The sequence below is a fragment of the Rhodamnia argentea genome, chromosome 4 (genome assembly GCF_020921035.1).
Source record: "Rhodamnia argentea isolate NSW1041297 chromosome 4, ASM2092103v1, whole genome shotgun sequence".
NCBI lineage: Eukaryota > Viridiplantae > Streptophyta > Magnoliopsida > Myrtales > Myrtaceae > Rhodamnia > Rhodamnia argentea.
The window spans coordinates 28111670-28131581 of record NC_063153.1 but is presented as its reverse complement, the minus strand read 5'-3'; the positions used below and the strand labels follow the sequence as shown (position 1 = coordinate 28131581).

The following is a 19912-nucleotide window of genomic DNA, read 5'->3' as shown; positions in this document are numbered from 1 at the left end:
CTATTACTCTTAGCTCTCATTCCGGATGTTAACTGCGCCTGATTAGCCACAAGAACTTTGTATTGTAATATCGTAAACCGGCCTTTTATATCTCTTGCATTATTCCTATTTCTTGACGCAATTTCTTTCACAAATGAACTCACCTCATGCTTAACAACTGGCTCTTCTTGTCGTCCTCCTTGAGAGTTATCATTTCTTGGACCAATTTCCTTCTTCGGATTCAATTAGAGCCATGAAGAAGAAGAAGAAGAAGAAGAAGAAGAAGAAGAGAGATTGTGAGCTAAACATCCAAAGATCTTTCTTTTCTTTTCACCAAACACAGATATTACAACAGAAACACAAGATTAATCACTGCATATCTTTGCAAAACATAGGCCATCTCACCGGATACGATGTGTTAAGCTCTAGGGAAGTGTCCACTATCCAATTCGATTCCATCGGATTTGCACTCGACGACATAAAGAACCGGAGAAAGAAAACCTGAAGTGATGAAATAACTCAGAAATCTTCCAAAACCATAGATGAAGGGGCGGACACAAGAATGGTGTTCCAATTTATAGTGATCTTTATAGGATGAGTGAAAAAGACAGAAAAAGAAAAAAAGAAATAAAAGAAGGTGTACACGTTAAGAGAGTTGCCGCGAAGTATCGTTCATAAAAGAATTCTAGAACAAGGAACATTTTATGTTGGCATATTCGTTGACCTCTTCGACAAGAAGAAAAAAAAAACATATATTCGTTGACCTCAAGGAAACCGAAAATATTGTAACGAGGAAGAAGAAAGCTAAGAGAAGAGTCAAGCTCTGGTCTGGACCGAAAAAAGAAATCTAGATGATTCCAAACCCCAAGTGGGGCCCACTAAAGGAGTTGCTTTTTTCCCAGCTTGGATTTATTCATTTGACTTGACTTTCAATGGGCTTTATTAAACTTTGAGGAAAAATCCGTACATTGCCGTATGGGTAAGGGTGGTTCCCAATCACGCGCATAAGAAGCTGAGAGGTTTCGCACTAGGAATGTTCGTCCGATTCTAGATTTTATGGCGATCGTCTCATGATCTCGCCTTTATTTATCAGTTCCTTCTCTTTACAATAAAGCAGGAAAAATTATCAAATTAGTCCTTAACATATTGGCTAGTTGTTAAGGCAATCATCACAATTTTTTTCAAATTTAATCATGAACCTTTGCGCGAAATTTCAATATATTCCTTCTGATCAATATTTTTTTTTTTTTCAGAAACTAGTATAGAGGTGTACCACAGAAGACGTACATGATGACTTGATTATCACGTTAGCGATTGTGTGATGATTTCGAACTATCATGGGTTTTCTAGTCCGTTTGAACCGGAGGGCTTGTTTGGGCCCTCACATGTCGTCATGAATGACCTATTACTTATGGTGTGAAAGGTAAAAACCAGATATTTCCTTACAAGAATCACCAGCACACTTGAAGGCTTTCACAAGATGTGGTGTGACACCTACTTATATCATTCGTTACCCAATGCCATGTTTATCTATTTTTCTCCCAATTCACACTAGGTGGTTGACCAAAGGGTTGGACTCATCCTTTGGTCGACACACAAAGTCGCTGCCCGTTGAAATTTAGCTTAGGATAAATTTGCTTTTCTCATTGCCTAATTTGGTTTGTAATTTTACTCTAATCACTTAACCTGCAATATTCACCATCTTGCCAAAAATAATTCACCATAATATTCAATTTAAGTCGATAAGCTACTCAAGATTTATTAGTGAAGCCGATAACGAATCGGCTCTTGCCATTCGAGATTATTAGTGAATTCCTTCATTTATGTCGCCATATCCATCTTGTGAATTGGCTCTAGGACTATGGAAGATCGTTTCAAGTGCCGCTTAAGGAGTAGCTTGCTATCACAAATTAAAGCCTAGTGACCAAAGTGGTAGTATAAGAGTAATAGCTAAGAGACTGACACATAAAGTTCAGTTGATTGTTTAGCTTATGAATCCCTGCGCAAGAACTTTGTAAATAACAAACTGACCAAATATGTTCATTTCTCTCTCATAAACATAGAGCTCACATTACTGATAAAGAGGATGAGTTAGATCTTTTAAAAGTGCCAAAATAAGGATTCACATATTTTTCATGTACTAACAATCCACCTAAATTAGTCGATAGGACCACTGAAGCATTATACATGCTCGGTACACATAGGCTAAAGAACAACATGAACCACTGCCCTATAAAAAAGGGGAAACCATATATGGAAACCAAAATGCAGGAACCGAACGTCGATATCTCTTGACTCTGAGCCAAGTGAGCTATTGTTGTTCTAATACTATAAATATTTAAAGTTAGGAAAATGAATTCTCTAACTTAAAAATGAGAAAATATTTTCTTGAAAAGTAATTTGCTGAAAGTATTTTTCTTTCTAATAATTTTTTTCTTGAAAAGAACACTTTTTTTTTAAATTTTATATCTTATATTTATAAATGAAAAAATAAAAAAAGAATTCTCTCCAAGCCAAGTAATACGAATGGTGTGCAATGATATACCATAAGTGAATCTAGAAACTGATGACGATGCAACTCGAATCTTCGCAGAAAAAGACGAACATAACGCAACACGGTTTGCATTGAAAAAGGTCAACTGAACCGAGGCATCTTGATTTCTGAAAATTTCCATGTCTTGTTCGGAAGACATGCGAGGCAGTGATGTTGACAGCTTCGTTCTCGTTTCAAAGTGGCTTCTGTATAAGTTATTTCTAATTTAGATTAAACTAATTATTGTTGTAATTATTAATTAATCTAATAAAGAAAAGATATAAAGTTTCTTATTTTGTCTAATATGGGACTAGTTAGTATAGGCCAACTTAAACCTTATTTGTAATGAGATGGTTAGATTACAAACTCTATAAATAGAGTTTAAATCCTTCCTCTAAATCCTAATGCTCACGAAACCGCACATAAAGAGTCACTACAGAACGCAATATATGAGGGGTAGTCTACGTGGCGATCTCAATGAAAATAGTGATTCGGGGGTTGTAGAGGAGAAGCTCTTATCGGTTCATCGTTATTCCACATAAAAAATGATGGATCCTAACCAAAGTGCTCTACTTTGATATTGTGATTCGCGTATGTAATTATAGTGATCTTAGGGCCCCGCTTAAGATAAATAATTGCAACTTACATGTGATGTCAGAGCCTTCATAATTTAGATCGCGAAATCACGATTTTGGTTAATTTTCAAAAATTTTCAATCAAATTGTGCATCGGATGGCCTGTAATGAGAACTGTCTTCGACATCCTTTTTTTTTTAGTTAATACCATGAAAAACTCTAAATTGGTACACTTATGTCAATATATCCAAAACTATTTTTTTATCATGAAAAAATCCTAAATTAGTACACCAGTGATAAATTTACTCCAAAATATTTTTTTGACCACCAAAGCTCCTAAACTGGTATATTCGTGATAAATTTACCTTAAACTAGTTTTTTGGACGATAGAAACACCAAACTGGTATATCTATGACAAATCTACCCTCTGTTAAATTGCTTGGTAGTGCTTGGGTTGGAGAAGCTAAAGTTTACTCTTGGAGTGAGGAAAAGTTCATTATTGTTTTCTTAGCTCTTTGCTTGAACTTTCCTGATCTAGGCTGTGACAGAGTAGATAAATAAGAGACTGCTTCCGAAACACTTAAAAAGTTGTCGCAAGAATAGAAGTTTGTAATCAGGAAAAAGGATAATGAAAGGATATTATCAACATTGTGCCTCTCCATGTTTGCCTGTCCCAAGAAGGTTTACTGGCATAGAATTGCACCAGCAGTCTTATTCTTTATGCTTAATGTAGTCGAATATCCGCGATCAACTTGTCTGGGGGAACACCATCCAAGTAAGTCTTACGAGGGAGGAACTGATCCATGATGAAATTGCAAGATTTTGTTTTCATTCTTATCTGCACTTTTGGTGGGAATTGAAGTATCACTATGATAATGAGAGATTTCTTTATACGTGAGAAAACTATGGAGGGAGTACGACGTACTGCTATGACAAAGGTTATAAATTTATGAAAGAGCAATGCACTAAGAAATTTCACTAGAAACTTTTTTACAAAGTGTTGGTGCAATTTCTTGTTGGCTGTTTAAAGAAGCCAATCATTCACGTCATTGGTCCAGATTGTCTCAATATCCAGGAAAGGTTTGTAGGTAAATGAAGAGTATAAGATATGGTTGACTATCTCAAGTTGGGTTTTAGGCTTCCGGATAGTTTAGAGCAATAGCAATGGATTATTGAACAACATCCAGTTGTATTGTCAAGGGAAGGAATTATAAATTTTGGTTATGTAGACCAACAATGGAAATCTAACTATTGGTTTTGTGCTTGAGTTATTTCTTTGGACACAAAGTGCGGAAGAAACGAATTGAAGAAGGATAATTTCTTTGTATTCTCACTTAGTGATATGATTACATTCTTTACATGTATTTGTAGTACAATGTATGAGCAATAAAAAGAAATAATCAAAGACACACTATCGATTGTAATCACAAATTGATTCGATCAATCAATCCTAATCCTAGATTGTAATCATAAATTGATTCAATCAATCAACCCAAATCCTAGATTGATTTAATTGTATCTTCGATATCCAGGCATATCTCCAACACTCCTCCTCAAGCTCGTGGCTTGTATATGTCCAAGATGCCTAGCTTGTATAGGAGATATGTGTGTTGTCTCCGACATTAGAGTTTGGTGAAAATATCCGCAGGTTGTTTCGAGGTTTCGATTCCTTTGTTGTAATTATCCCTTCTTGGATCTTGTCTCGAGTGAAGTGACAGTCAACTTCTGTATGCTTTGTCCTTTCATGAACTACATGATTTGCTACAAGTTTTAGTGCTGCATCATTATCGCAAAACAATGCATCTGGTCCTTTAACTAGCACACCTAAGTCTAGAAGTAGTCCTCGCATCCAAATTATTTCACAAACAGTCTTGGCTATAGCTCGGTATTCAGCTTTAGCTAATGATAATGATATAGTTCATTGCTTCTTCATCTTCCATGAGAGTAACGACTTTCCAAACTTGATACGGAATCCCATAATGGATCTTTTAGTCATAGGGCAAGTAGCATAGTCTGTGTCACAGTAGGCTGTCATCTCCATGTTGCATTCTTGAGAGAGAAGTATATCATATCCTGGACATTTCTTCAAATATTTCACAACTTTCGGTGCTGCATTCATATGAGATTGCATTCAGACCTCTTGAGTGACTTAGTGTTTGCACTGTATAACATATGCTAGGTCTTGTCATAGTAAGGTAGATAAGCTTCCCTACAAACCTTTGATAGCTCGATGGATCTTTGAGCGATGGGTCATCACTCTGAGATTCTTGGTCGCAGATTCATCACTTCCCATAATGAGTATGTTATCAACATACATTATTAAATAGATAAATGAAGCATCTTTTGTCCATGTGAAGAGTGCATAATCATGTCTGGATTGTTTAAAACCAATAGCTGTGAGTGCGGGAGTAAACTTTGCATACCACTATCGAGAAGCTTGTTTAAGACCATAAAGGGATTTGCGGAGATGACATAATTTAGACTCCCCATGTCTTCATAAACCCCGTAGAAGATCCATGTAGACTTCTTCTTCCAGATCACCATGGAGAAAGCCTAAGTTCTATTCTTCTCGAGTAAATCTAACTCATCCCGCATTGCTAACTCCCACTTAACAGAACCTTTAACCCGGGCTACTTCAAAAAAAAATTCTGGTTCGCCAGCGTCGGTAAAAAGAAAATAATTCAATGATGGAGAATACCTCTGTACATGTTTAGATGTTCTACTTGATCTTCTTAAAGTAGGCATCGGAGTATATGGTTATTGTTCTGAATTTTCATTAGAGTCTATATCAACAGTTTCAGGATTTCTAACCATAACACTCTTAGAAACCCCTACCAATTCAATCTCTCTAGTCTCCACCGTTTGCTTCTTCACACTAAATTCTACCACAGTTTTGTCCTTGTACAATAAGTTTTCATTGAATGTAACATCAGTGGTTCTTATTATTTTTCTACTTTGCTCATCCCAAACACGACAGCTAAAACAATCAGAACCATATCCAATGAAAAACCATTTTTTAGCTTTTGCACCAAGCTTATCTCTATTTTCAAAATCTATGTGGACATATGAAACACAACCAAAAACTTTCATATGCGAGAGATTCACCTTTTTCCCACTCCATTCTTCTTCTGGTAGCTTGAAATCAAGTGGAACCGAAGGTCCTCTATTGATTAGATATGTTGCTGTGTTAATTGCATCTGCCCAAAACATCCTCATACTTCTTACATGCTCATTTAAAGTTCTATTCATTCTTTCAGCAACCTCGTTTTGCTGCTGTCTATTGGGAACTGTTTTTGTCACTTTGATTCCGTTCTCTGCACAAAATTGCTTGAACTCCTTGCTATCATACGCACCACCATTATCGGACCTTAAACATTTAATCTTCAGGCCGGTCTCGTTCTCTACTTCAGCTTTCCATCTTTTAAATTAGCAAACACGTCAGATTTATTTTTCAAAAAATAAACCCATACCTTTCCGGTGGAGTCGTCAAAAAACGTGGCATAATAGTGCGAGCCTCCAAGGGAATGTACAAGGGCTAGCCCTACACATTTGTATGCACCAATTATAATTTTCCTTTCTTTGGTTCTCTCACATTCTTCGAAAAATTGACACATTTTTGCTTACCCAGAACGTAATCCTCACATAGACCAATATCTATGGACTTCAAATCAAGCAGTTTTCCCTTAGATGCTAACAACTTCATCCCCTTTCACTCATGTTTTCAAGCCTACGGTGCCACAATTTAGAATCAGCTTTCGACTCAGCAATAGCTGCGGTTTTTCTACTGCTTTCGGTCATGTACAATGTTCCCAACTTTGTTCCCCATGCTGCAATCAAAGCACCTTTAACTATTTTCCAAGGGCTATCCCAAAAAAATAGTTACGTATCCTGTGTTATCTAATTGACTTATAGATATCATATTTCTCTTTAGTCTTGGAACATATCTGACATCATGCAACTTCCATTGATATCCATTAGTAGTTTTAATATAGCATCACCCTTTTCCATAATATTCAAAGGGTTCATCATCAGCAAGATAAACCTTTTCAAATTTTCCAACAAAAAAATTATGTATTAATTCTTTGCACAAAGTAGAGTGAAACGACGGACCTGAGTCTAGAATCCAAGACTCGGTTGGACTGTCAATGCTCAAAATTAAAGCACCATTATCAACCGTCTCCGCAAGAGTTGCACTCACTAATTTCTCTTCTTCTTGATTTCGGTCGCGATACTGAAATTTCTTCTTTGGGGCTCTACAATCTCGTCTCGGATGACCCTTCTTTTTGCAATTCTAATAAGTTATTTCACCATGAGGTCTCGATTTGCTTCTCCCTTTAGACTTCGATCTACCACGATTCTGGTTCCACCATCGTTGATTGCTTCTCCGTCTGCCTTTGGTATTTAAGGTAGCACCTGAAAATTCACCCAGCTCTCTTCTGCGAATATCCTCACTAAGAATCAAATCTCGGATTGCTTGAAGCTCTAACTTTTTATTACCAGGCAAACCGCTATCGCGGTCACGAGTTGCACTCCAACTTTCGGGTAGAGAAGATAATAAAATTAAAGCTTTTACCTCATCATTGAATTTGATTTCCACCAAACTCAACCGAGTGGTGATCACATTGAATTTGTTGATGTGATCTATCACAGAAGCACCTTCGTCCATGTTCGGATTGAAAAGACGACTCATCAAATATACCTTATTGGATACATAAGGCTTCTCGTACATGTTGGACAAGGTTGCCATCAAATCCACCGTTGTCTTCTCATTAGCTATGTTGAAAGCAACATTCCACGCCAATGAGAGAGGAATCATAGCCAAAACTTGTTTATCTAACAATTCCCATTTTTCTTACTTTATCGATTCTAGTTTGTCTCCCGACAAATGTTGATGCAAGTTCTTCCGATATAGCAGATCATTGATCTACATCTTTCATAAACCAAAGTCCTTGCCATCGAATTGATCGATCTTTACCTTCCTTTTGTCCATATTCATCGCTCCCACTATTTCGCCAAACCAGGCTTTGATGCCGGTGTTAGGAACATGAATCTTTGAAGAGAAGAAAGAACAGAGAAGAAGAAGAAGACAAATGAATTTTTTATGTAGAAAAATCCTTCTAAATCAGAAAGGGAAAAAACCACGTTGTTGCACTAGGCAATCTCTCCACTATCGGTTTTTCAGCATTACGGATCCAAAAGATATTGCCCTAATATATAGCGGGAGTATAGGGCATACATTGTTGAGAAGTAAATTACAAGTATGCCATGTAAAAGCTCCGCGCTTAATAATTACAACTATGCCATGTAAAAGATCTGCGCTTAATGTTGGTTTTTTTGCTTCTTTTTTTTCATCGGACTCCATAAAATCCATCATTGGTTTCTCGTCTTTACAATCACTTCCTTTTACATTGGAACCTTCAAAATTTGAAGGAGTTTCTAGGAGTTGCCGAGGTAGAGGTGACCCCGGCAAGCGCTCGGTCTGAACTTGGTGTATTGAAAATAAGTAGCATCCGTCAAATTGTGACAATGTGAAATGTGCGATTTGAACCGACATTCATGGCGGTTAGAGAGGAATAGATCTGACGGTGAGAGCAAGCCGTAGAGAAGACACAAGTAGTCTCTCAGATTGATAGAATACATGATGGCTTCTTGAGTAACAAGCTCTTGGACGCAACCATCATCCTATGCTACCATTTGGGGCATAGAGATCTGCCTGGTAAATAGTAGTTAATCTGCTGCTTGATTGGCACAACCGCCATATATCTGATTTTGTTGTAAAAATGTTAGCATCATCAATGATCTTGTTCTTTATCCAAATCATTGTTAGGTAATTCGTCTAGTGTTCATTCTGTGTATCAAGCAAAATTTGCTGCAAGAATTTCATAAGTGGTGAGTGGCCCAACGGTTATGCGGTTTTGATCTTCGAACATTAGTTTCAAATGACTTGGTAAGTTTTAGGGTCATCTAAATATCAAGTAGTTTTTAGATGATTGTTCGCTCTAACAATGAACCCTTGCTTGGAAATCCAAGATAGCTAGTATATAAGCTTATTTGGAGCTCCACATTAATATGGGAGAGACGACGAAGCCGAGCTGAAGTCAACCGTAGGTCATCGATATTTTCCGGTCGATTCAACGATGTCATCCATTTTATTTGCTGGCACCTAAATTTTGATTTCTTCTAATTCATTTATTTAAGCATAAAATGTGGATTGGTCTTTGTTCTCACCAAAAATTAATTTATCATGCATTGCATATTTATTTCATGTCAATCATTCATATCATTGCATTCGGGCCAGAATAAGAATACGAGCTTAATTTGACGTGCAATTGGACCGGGACTGCTCTTAAATTTTCGGCAATGAGAGATGAGGCAGTACTGAATTTGTATAAGCTAATTGGACCCATTCTTCAGCTCAAATTAACTCACTCAAGCTTAATAAGGCTTTCAAGTTAATGTTCATTATTTAGAAAGGTCTAAGTTTGAGCCCGAAAATTTAAAGCAAGCTCATAATTTTGAATAAAAATTCGCCCAAGGCTTGCAATGGGGGTGCCAAATTCTTTATATGGGTTTGGACCAAAATCAAATTCAATTCAGCCCATTTTGATTATTTAAATTAAGTAGGGCCTTTAATCAATTATCCATTTAATTAAAGCCTGATTAAGCCCGGGATGGCGTGAGATGGCCTACATAAGCCCTTGAATTTTCGGCAAGCCCTCTTACTTCTCTATTACCGAAAATTGCTAGGTGTTTTAGTAGATCACGGCTCTTTAAAGATCAAAATACATAATTTATTAAAAGAGTCTTATCGTAACTAGAGATTAGAGTTTTAAGAAACTAAAACTCTATCCCTATCTAGCTAAGAATCACAGAGTTTTACAGGATCTAGACTCCTCCGAGACCAGAAAATTGTATCTAACAGTTATCATTGAATCTTACTCTAACTAGGAGTTATGATCCGACAATCTACTGAAACTCCTACTCCAACTAGGGTTGCTTAATTGAAGCTCTATATATATGAGACATTGGCTCAACACAAGGGAGATTCGATTGTCACACAATTCTCGACACACACACAAGAGTAGAAAATTCAAAGGAGTTTGATTGTCTCCCCCATCGGTTGAGATAGTCCACTTCAATCCAAGCTCAACCAAGGCATTCCTCTCGGCCGAGATCCCTCCGTGCGGGCCACCCTCCATCGTGCATCTAGTCCAACGCATCACAGCCGACACCCTATTTAGTGTTATCCCACCACTCTCTAGCCATGATCCAGCTTGTTCGTGGTCTACCTTAGCCTGATCGTGCCCCAAATAGTCCACGCAACATCATTGGCACCCCGTCGAGCTTGATTAGCCTATCCAGCTCTTGGCATTGCTGTTAGCCTTGATTCATGGGTAGTCAGCCCCTGTTTTCATGTTATTTTAAGATCTAACATTGTGGTTATGTGCTTAGATCGATCGGCGACAAATCAAGTTAAAAAAGAGTGGTTTTGGTCGAGATATACAGCTAGTGAGCACGCTGGAACTTTTGCTTGAAAAAGGTAAAAATTCTCAACTTTTTGTTGCAATTCAATGCTTGTTAGTTCGGTAACTTGCATATGTGTCAACTATCACATGTTGATTTACAATTGAAAGTGGAAAATTTGATCTTTTCTATCAAGATTGTGCTAGAACCGAAAATTGATCTTTTTGTGGCACGAAGTTCTAATTTTTTCGACCAAACCTAATTTGATTATGAATTGATGGAATTTTACGATGCTTTTCGAGAATTGACAAAATAAACTTGGAACCATGTCTTTTCTCAAAGTAAAAATTGATGAACTATTTCTAAGCTCAAATTGGATTGATTGATAAAATCAGCGTTTGTGTTGAATTGGAATTTTCGGCACACGTGCATCACCTTGGCCAAATTTGTTATGTGTGATGGTGGATAATCTTTGCTCCAATTTTATCTTGGATTGGTTGAATTGAACTTATCTGTTGGTTGTTCAATCTTATCTCATGTAAATTGGATAATGATCATGTGAATGAACTATATCTAATCTTTGGAAATCCTTTAATTGAATAAAGGTTTGATTGGTTGTGGATAGACTCTTGGTTTTTGAATATCTATCTCTAACACAATGAGTTAGTTGGATGCCTTGTCTTTTGATGTTTTGAGTGGATATCCTACCTTATGGATAAGGTTGGATTTGAATTGGATATTATCCAAACTTTGATAATTTTCCGGAACAACTTTCAAATTCTAAAAGATAATTTTTCAAAGTTCGAACTTAAATTTCAAATGAGGAAAGGTGGATCCCCACTCTTCACAATTTCGGCCACCCCTCACATTATTTTCAAAAATTTAAATTAATTGTTCACTTTTGCTTTTATTTTGCCATGTCTGTTTAATTGCTTGATTGTTACAAAGTTTGCACATTCATGAACAAGCATGCTCATAATATATGCTCCTATGTGCCTTGTCCTATCGGAAAATAATTTTATGCCTTGGCCATGATCTTATGGAATGAGATTATAATTTAGTATAAAATTTTTGTGTTCTACCCTTTGGAAAAATGGATGATATTATTCTATACATTTATCTGCATATTGGCTCCAATCTTCGAGGATGTAGCAGATAAAATTTTGCTCTAGCCCACATATTTGGGAATGAGTGAATTTATCAGAAAATTCAAAATTAAGAGGTATATTATGGGCATTTTTGTTTATTTTTGTTCAAGCTATTGATTTTTTTTAATTATTGCAGAAAATACAAAAAAAATCATTCCCATTTTTTTGCAAATCATATGGTTCCATGTCACATTTTCTCAATTAATAATTCAATTCACATCAATTAATCGAAAGGGATTTTTTTCATTGAATTGATATCGAAAGGGCATTAATTTTCCAAATTAATATAAGCAAGTCCCCGAACTCATTTTCTTTGGCTCGTAGAAATAAGATATTTCTCCCAATATCTTATTAAAGTTTCTAATTAATCTTTCGTAAAATGATTAGTGGCGGCTCCAATCGAATAATTTTTTTTTTCATGAAATAAGACCTCGATTGCGATTTGATGTGGGCTTGGGAGAATCCGAGTTATGTTAATTAAATAATTAACCTGATAATCTATTAATTCAAGGTTCCCCACTTTAGGTCGCGACATTATTCTTACACTAAAGCATCCAGTGCATTGATACGTTCGGGAAAAGGAGCCAATCGAGTAAGAAAGACGCAAATTTGGATAAAATAGATATTGACCGCGGTACGTGGGAGCGAGTAAATCTCTGCCTGCGCACGAAACGCTCAATCAGTGATCTCAAATGCTCGGATTGATAAAGAACGGCAGAGTGATCATCTTCATTCAATTTTCTAGTAATTTCCGACGTTCAACAAATTATGAAGGTTTAGACAAGAACCTTGTTTTGTTCTCGTTGGTCAGTCTTTCCCTCGGAAGGCTAACTTTGTCTGCGTTCCGTTTCCGTGTTCTCACGGGCAAAAACTGCAAAAAGTCCGAGAAGCCAAAAAGTCTCTCTAGAGTCCATCCACAGGAACGACCTCTCTCTCTCTCTCTCTCTCTCTAGAACGACAAGAACAAGAAACAAGGCAATGACCAGACCAAGAAGTGGGCAGACGTTACCGTTGGTGGAGTCAACCTATGCGGCTATGCGTGTTTCTTTCCCTCCAAAGGTCAATGGGGAAACATCTTGGATTCCCTTTTCTATTTTTGGTGGTTGTTGACTTCTTGTTCTTGGCGGGACCAAACAAGAAAGAGAGGATCAATCTGTGTCGTGTTGTTCTCGGCTGTGATCGATCCGGTGCACGGTTCCAATTGTCGCAATGTTTCTTGCTCCAAGTTTGTAGGGATGCTTCCTAAGAGGAAAAAGGGACCCAATCGCGACAATCCTTCCACAGAAATACGACCTCTAGGAATCGCCACCAAACGATATGACCTTTCGCCAACTCAAACACCATGTTTCTAGAACTACGCGAGAATCCTGACGTTCGAGGAAATTCCTCAGGTGGGTCGATGCAATAGGCACTTTCTACTTGAACACCATGTATCTAGAACTACACGAGAATCCTGACGATCGAGGAAATTTGTAAGGTGGGTCGATGCGGCATGCACTTTCCACGGTTGAGATTTGTTGACAAGCTGGCTTTTTTGTCTTTTGGCGTCATTCAACGGCTGGCATTTGTTAATGCTAGAGTTATCACTGAATATGTGATTTTAAAAGATTTTAGAAATCAATGCGGAAATTCAAACAAATAAGCTCAGAGCTCAAAACCTTTCCTTTATTTTTTTATATATATAAAAATGGGGTTGCTCCCTCAGCAAAACTAGGATACTGAAACCTCACAAAAAGACACTTGTAGCTTAAAGATGATTGCTAAACAAGATTTGAGGTGTCCTCGGATGCGATGACGTGCACAATTCTACTATCAAAGAATAATAGAGTGTTTAAGGGATAAAGAATTTGTACAAAGAGTTTATAGTGGTTCAGCTTTATTCAAGTTTACGTCCACTTCTTCACGCTAGCAGCCAATTGGCTGGATTCCACTAATGAATAGCTCAAAAGTTACAACTCAGTGATAGCTCTTGAGTCAAAAGACTTCCCACCTAACACTCACACACTTAAATGCACTCCTCTAAGTATTTCAGTGTTTGGATAAAAGGTATGTAAAGAATGTGAAGCTCTCTTGATCTAGGAATTTAGAACTTTGCTCTCTTGTCCTTTTTGTTATTCAGCTTTGAGATCTTCTTTTATACTCCTTCGCCTCGAACTAGCCGTTGCAAGGCCTCTAAAAGATCACTCTCCAAACTTTCCCATTTGGACGAGATTTAATACAATGGATCTCGTAGCTGTTAAGGTTGACAAAGGAAAGAATCTCCCGTTGGATAAAATCTCCGATACAATCATGATCCTGGGTTTCCATAAATAGAGTTCTTCATTAGATGAGCCATTATCGTCTCCTTTAATCCACGTCCTTGATTGATCTTCAAGATTGAGAATCACCAAGAACAATCGAGCTTGATTTGCTAGCCGTTGTGATGATTTAATAGACCAATTAAATCATCTCAAAGATATCTCTTAATATTTTGGTCGTTGCACATGAAATACTCTCTCAGAGTTTGAGTTTCATTCCAACGTCTCTCCCAACTTAACGTCAGAGCTCCATACCATGTCTGAGCCACTCGGATATCGTCCGAGCCTTTTCTGTTAGATTCAATATTATGTAACTTACAGGTTTAGATAATCTGCTAAACAAGCATTTTATTACATGAACTCAGATAAAAAAAAAAATGGATTGTTTTGTCAACTTCAAAATCAATTAGGAATTTTTCTCAACAGCATTTGGTGATTGTTACTGAGTCCGTTGATGGTAGAGAATCCCTGTTCATGTCTTTTACATTTTTGCATGAGCTCGTTCGATTTTATAGTACATGTGAATAATCGGTCGCCATTGTCATCTTATTGGCTTGTCTCAAAAACAAAAACCATTTCCTCGTTGTCGACAGAACATGAAGGAAATTCCTAGAAAAGAATGTAGGCAGGGATGTTGCTTGAACCTTTCCTTGGACTTTTATAAAAAGTTCAAGGTAGAATCTTCTATCCTAAGTAGATGATAAAAGAAGATTCAAAATTTTGTCGGGGAAGCTAGGTCATGTTCCCTAATAATTGTGCAAATGATGTCTTCCAAATGGGTTAATGAAATTAAATACAAATTTATTTGTTTTGTCTGTAAGTCCATCCAAAGAGAGAACATAGTTTCTCTAATGGACCCCTCCACTATTTTTTTTTTAAATAAATTTCGGTGCCTTATCGTTTTTAAGACTCTTGGCCTTTATCAACCTACATCACTAGTCACCAACTTTATGAATGATTTTTACTTCCACTTGTAAATAAAGAACTTCAGACATTGATTGAGCCACGTAGAACGGCCGGCGAACATCTATACAATAGATTTAGGATTATACTGTAAAATTGAAAAATTTAAGAATGATTTTTCTTTTTTTGTCATATAAGACTGAATTAATATCTATGCAATAGGTTAAAAATTGATATGGCAATTTTTCCATTAGATTGGTTTTGGTCATGTATGCTTGTATGCGTGCCATTGTCATTGAAGTGAATAACGATGAATGTAAGGAGTAAAATTCTGCCTGAAATAGATATAGTATGAGAAGGGGAACACTGCATCGTCAATTCACTAGACAAGTTTAACATGTAAGCTACTCAAATTCGACTAAACCTCTAAACAATCTAGTCGAGAACGAGTAGCTTATATGCCAAACTCAAATAATCTGGTGAGCAGATCGACTTGCACCTTCGGCCAATACATAAACCGATGAGATGTTTGCGTCTCTAGTCAAAAACCCAACTGTCGTCATGACCCGACCGTCATATTCAATCCTCGAACTATATGTAAATCATGCTAAATACACAGCTCCGGTGAATCAATGCCCTGTCCATTCACCACTTCTCAATCCGGGCTTGGTCGAATATGCTTCCTGATATTGCAGCCGCAAGTGCTGCTGTGAAATTGGGATCTCTTTTCAAGGAAGAGGCCATCTGCTGCACCAGATACTGTTGAAATGCCGCCGCCGCTTCTGTTTCTTGGCCCATTTTTGCAGATGGAGTGTCGGAACCCGGACGCATCAAATCAGGAGCGCTAGGACTCCTAGGACTAGAAGATCTCGACTTCGAGGACGATGGAATTGGAGGGGCGCCCAGATCCAGTTTCTGTTTGTCGGAACCCAGAGGAATCGTGGGCCGAGACGGGCTCGGGTGGTTGTGTTCTCCTTCATATGTGGCCACTAGGACAGATGGGTCATCAACACTTCTTTGTACCTGAAGATGCAAAGAAAGCATGAGAGTGAGATTGAATTCGTTCGGCTACTTTTCATCGAACACGCCATTTCATGATTTATTTTCGGACTGTGATTGAGTGTGGTCTCCAGAAAATATTTTCTAAGCGGCCTAACTAAGCTGAGTTACCTTCTTTTTAACAGGGCAAGTTGGGGCAAAGGAACATCTGTAGTAAGCTCTAGGAGATGGGTTGTCTCTTGTGACCTTTTGACCATATTTCCTCCATTGATAACCATCCTTCGCTACCTATAACAAGTGCAAATTAATAAAGGGAAAAAAAAAGAATTAACTCAGTGGAATTATCTTGGCAATTAGAGAAGACGAATTTCTCTATGCCAACTGTAAGCTAGAGAAGCACAAAAAATGGTTCTGAGTTCAAATTAAGATCTTACAAGGCTCAAGTCAGACGCATCAGTTCGGAAGTGGATTCTGGAAATCTTGGGCTTGAAGCTATCTTTTGGCTTCTTAAAGATTTGATCTTCGTTGTGACCACAACTTTCGGCGGCGACATTAGCTTCATGCTGCCTCTTTCTTGACGCGCCAAGTTCACTTTCGGAGGTCTTATTCCCCAAGACAATGAATTGGTTATGAAGCGCATTATAGCTCTCGTGCATAAGGGCCAACATTTCGGTCAACTTCCTGTTCTCGTGGCTAATTCGGTGATACTCCTCAACCAGTGTACCGGCCTGTACACAACAAAACAGATCATCTCTCAGGTTTGAACATGTACAAGTTTTCAGAATCGGTCGCTGGGCTTCTTCAGCTTCATTCCTTTAGAAACCGACTACTTCTCTATTTTAAATGAGGCCGGTCAGCTGCCTTTTTCTTGGAGTGTAAGATCAATTTTGACTTTGCCTCTTACCATATCATTTTCCCTATTGTGCACTCTTGACTTCAACCGGAGTTGTCTAGAAGTATTTGGAAATTTAGGCTGGTGAACAGCAATACATAGCTGGAAATTGATGTCCATTTTAGAGGGGGAATATGTCGGTTCGCAGACACATTCTCAGCTACTGTAATAGTTGCCCTGGATTCCAATTTCAGGGATTCTAATTTGAAAAATGCAATCGAGTCATGCGACCGACCTCCTGTCACTCATAGCTCTCATTCCGGACGTTAACTGCGTTCGATTAGCCATAGTAACATCGCAGCGTAATTTGGTGAACTGACCTTTTATATCTCTAGCAATATTCCTATTTCTTGACTCAACTTCTTTTATAGATGGACTCACCTCATGCTTAACAACGGGCTCTTCTTGTCGTCCTCCTTGAGAGTTATCAGTTCTTGGAACAATTTCCTTTTTCTGAGTCAATAAGAACCATGGAAGAAGGAGGAGGGAGGAGAAGAAGAAGAGAGACTGTGAGCTAAACATCCAAAGATCTTTCTTTTCTTTTTACCAAGCACAGATATGACAACAGAAAGACAAGATTAATCACTGCATATCTTTGCATACATAGGTACATCTCACCAGATACGATGTGTTAAGCTCAAGGGAAGTGTCCACTATCCAATTCGATTCCATCGGACTTGCACTCGACGCCGTCAAGAACCAGAGAAAGATACCTGAAGTGATGAAGTTTAACTCAGAAATCTTCCGCAACAGTAGATGAAGGGACGGACACAAGAATGGTGTCGCAATTTATAGTGGACAACGGAAAATAAAGAAATGAAAGGTGTACACGTTAAGAGAGTTGCCGCGAAGTATCGTTCGTAATAGAATTCTGGATCAAGGCACATTTTATGCTGGCATTCGTCGACCTCAAGGAAAACGAAAATATTATAATGAGGAAGAAAACTGAGAAAGAGTCAATCCCTGGTCTGGACCCAAAAAAGAAATCCAGTTGATTCCAAACCCAAGTGGGGCCCAACAAAGAAATTGCTTTTTCCAGCTTGGATTTATGCATTGACTTTGGCTTTCGATGGTACTATTAAACTTTTGAGCATAAATTTGTACACCCTTTCAGACAAATTTCGGCAATTTAACCAACTTGATTATGCAAATTATATGTTTGACCTATCTCGGATTTGCCCCGACGGTGATGGTGTTTCCCAATCATGCGAATAAAAACTGAAGTGGTTTCGTGCTGAGAGTGTTCATCCTATCCTAATTTACTGCGATTGTGCAATGATTCCGAATTCATTAATCAGTTCTTCTTCTATAAGATTAAAAAAAAAAAAGAGAGAGAGAGAATGTTATCACATCCTTTCTAGTCCGTTTGAACAGGAGGCCTTGTTTGCGCCTGACATGGTGACGGATGGTCCATTACTTATGGTGTGAAAGTTACAAAGCTAGACATTTCCTTGCAAGATTCATCAGCACACTTGCGGGCGTACACAAGATGTGGTGTGACAGCTACTTACATCATTCGTTACGCAATGCCGTGTTTATCTATTTTTCTGTCAATTCACGTTAGGTGGCTGACCAAGGGTTGAACTCACCCTTTTGCCGACATTCACAAATTGCTACGGTTTAAATTTAGTTTAGGATAAATTTGCTTCTCTCATTGCCCAATTTGGTTTGTTAATCTTACTCTAATCACTGAACCCACAGTATTCATTATCCCGCTAAAAATAATTCATTATACTATTCAAGTAAAGTCGATAACAAATTGTCAACATGGTTATTACCAGGCAATTTGAGATTTATTAGTGAATCCGATAACGAATCTTGCTCTTCAAGATTCATTTGCGAATTCTTTCATTTATGTCCCCATCTCATAATATAGAGCTCACATGACTAATAAAGAGGATGATTTAGATCTTTTAAAGTAACAAAATGAGAATTCACGCGTTTCTCATGTACTAACATTTCACCTAAATTAGTCCGCAGGACTACTGAAGCATTATAGAGGCTCGATAAACATAGGTGAAAGACCAACATGGACGGTTGCCCTATAAAAAAACCCTATATAGGAACTGAAATGCAAGAACTGGGCCTCAAAATCTCTTGACTCTGAGTTGAGTGGGTTGGAGTTGTTCTAAAACTTTAAACTGTAAAAGAATGTCAACATTTAAAGTATATTTGTTTGAATTGAAAAAAAAAATTGTGAGTTACTTTTGTAAACTTTTACATGTTTGGTTTGCTGAAAATGGTCGGCGAACAAAACTATCTATGGCCATTGATAAAATGCATGCTTGAAAGTAGAAAAATGAATTCCCGAATCTAAAAAAGGGAGAAATATTTTCTTAAAAAGAGATTCTAGAAAAGCATTTTATTTTGAAATAATTTTTTTCTCGAAACAAAAACTTCTTTTATATCTTGCATTTACAAATGAAAAATAAAAGTTCTAGAAACTGATGATGATGCAACTGGAATCTTCGCGGAAAAAGATGAATACGGCAACACGGTTTTGCCCTCAAAATTGTCAACCGAACCAAGACTTCTTCGTTTCTCAAAGTTTTCGTGTCTCGTTCGAAAGACATGCGAGGCAGTGATGTCGACAGCTTCGTTCTCTTTTCAAAGTGGTTTCGGGTTACGGACCGGAGACTTTTTTGCCAAAAGGCCAAGTAAAGTTCATGAGACTCGTCAAGCTGGGCCCCGTGACTGTAAGAATGTTGTCATGGTAACGTTGCGAGGGTTAAAAAGTCTAATCCACAAAGATAAGTTAAAAGGTATAGAAAGACCACGTGAATATAAAGGAAATTAGGCTCGGGAGTGTAAAAATATTGTCATGATCATGTTGTGAGTATTAGAAAGTCTAACCTAAAAGGGTAAGTTAATAGGTGAAAATAGACCACATGATTATAAAAGAGCACATATAATTTATTATCGAGCGATGTGGGACAACACATTCGCGAAGGGACAACACCGATTCTGATATCATATTAAGAAATTTAATGAAAAAGCTTAAGCTAATAGGTAGAGAGAGACCACATGAATATAAAGAGCATACAAGACCAATTGTTAAGCAATGTGGGACAACAACTTCATCGGTGAATATGTAGAATAAATCCTCCTCCACATATAATTGG

The 19912-nt window shown here is 37.6% G+C and overlaps 2 protein-coding genes across 5 annotated transcripts in view; both read right to left on the bottom strand.

Moving 5' to 3' along the window:
* The window catches only part of LOC115743491 (probable WRKY transcription factor 40), a 58262-nt gene that overhangs the window by 1834 nt on the left and 36516 nt on the right, over positions 1 to 19912 (bottom strand). For 2 of the 4 annotated variants that reach the window (XM_048277191.1, XM_048277190.1), the window contains exons 1-2: positions 390 to 505; positions 144 to 220 (exon numbers count right to left, since the gene is read on the bottom strand). The exons of 1 other annotated variant lie outside the window; for it this stretch is intronic. In XM_048277191.1, coding sequence (XP_048133148.1) covers positions 144 to 220; positions 390 to 459 — 147 coding nt within the window. In that variant the 5' untranslated portion in view covers positions 460 to 505. Of the gene's footprint in view, positions 1 to 143; positions 221 to 389; positions 506 to 19912 lie in introns of those variants that run through there. One more of the 4 variants, XM_048277193.1, reaches the window with a different exon arrangement.
* On the bottom strand, positions 15441 to 17605 carry LOC125312449 (probable WRKY transcription factor 40). Its single transcript, XM_030678286.2, has 5 exons — positions 17409 to 17605; positions 17172 to 17243; positions 16333 to 16626; positions 16070 to 16186; positions 15441 to 15922 (listed from the first exon to the last, which is right to left on the bottom strand). Exons 1-5 carry the CDS (start codon positions 17460 to 17462, stop codon positions 15545 to 15547), a joined length of 915 nt encoding a protein of 304 aa, XP_030534146.1. The 5' UTR covers positions 17463 to 17605; the 3' UTR covers positions 15441 to 15544.

What these genes read in the sequence shown, in the direction of transcription:
- LOC125312449 (XM_030678286.2), bottom strand. Translation starts at nt 17,462, where the DNA reads ATGGAATCGAATTGGATAGTGGACACTTCCCTTGAGCTTAACACATCG. An exon ending in AGCTTAACACATCGTATCTG is followed by an intron (nt 17,244 to 17,408) that starts GTGAGATGTACC and finishes TTATTGACTCAG; the next exon opens with AAAAAGGAAATTGTTCCAAG. An exon ending in ATGCGTCTGACTTGAGCCTT is followed by an intron (nt 16,187 to 16,332) that starts GTAAGATCTTAA and finishes CACTTGTTATAG; the next exon opens with GTAGCGAAGGATGGTTATCA.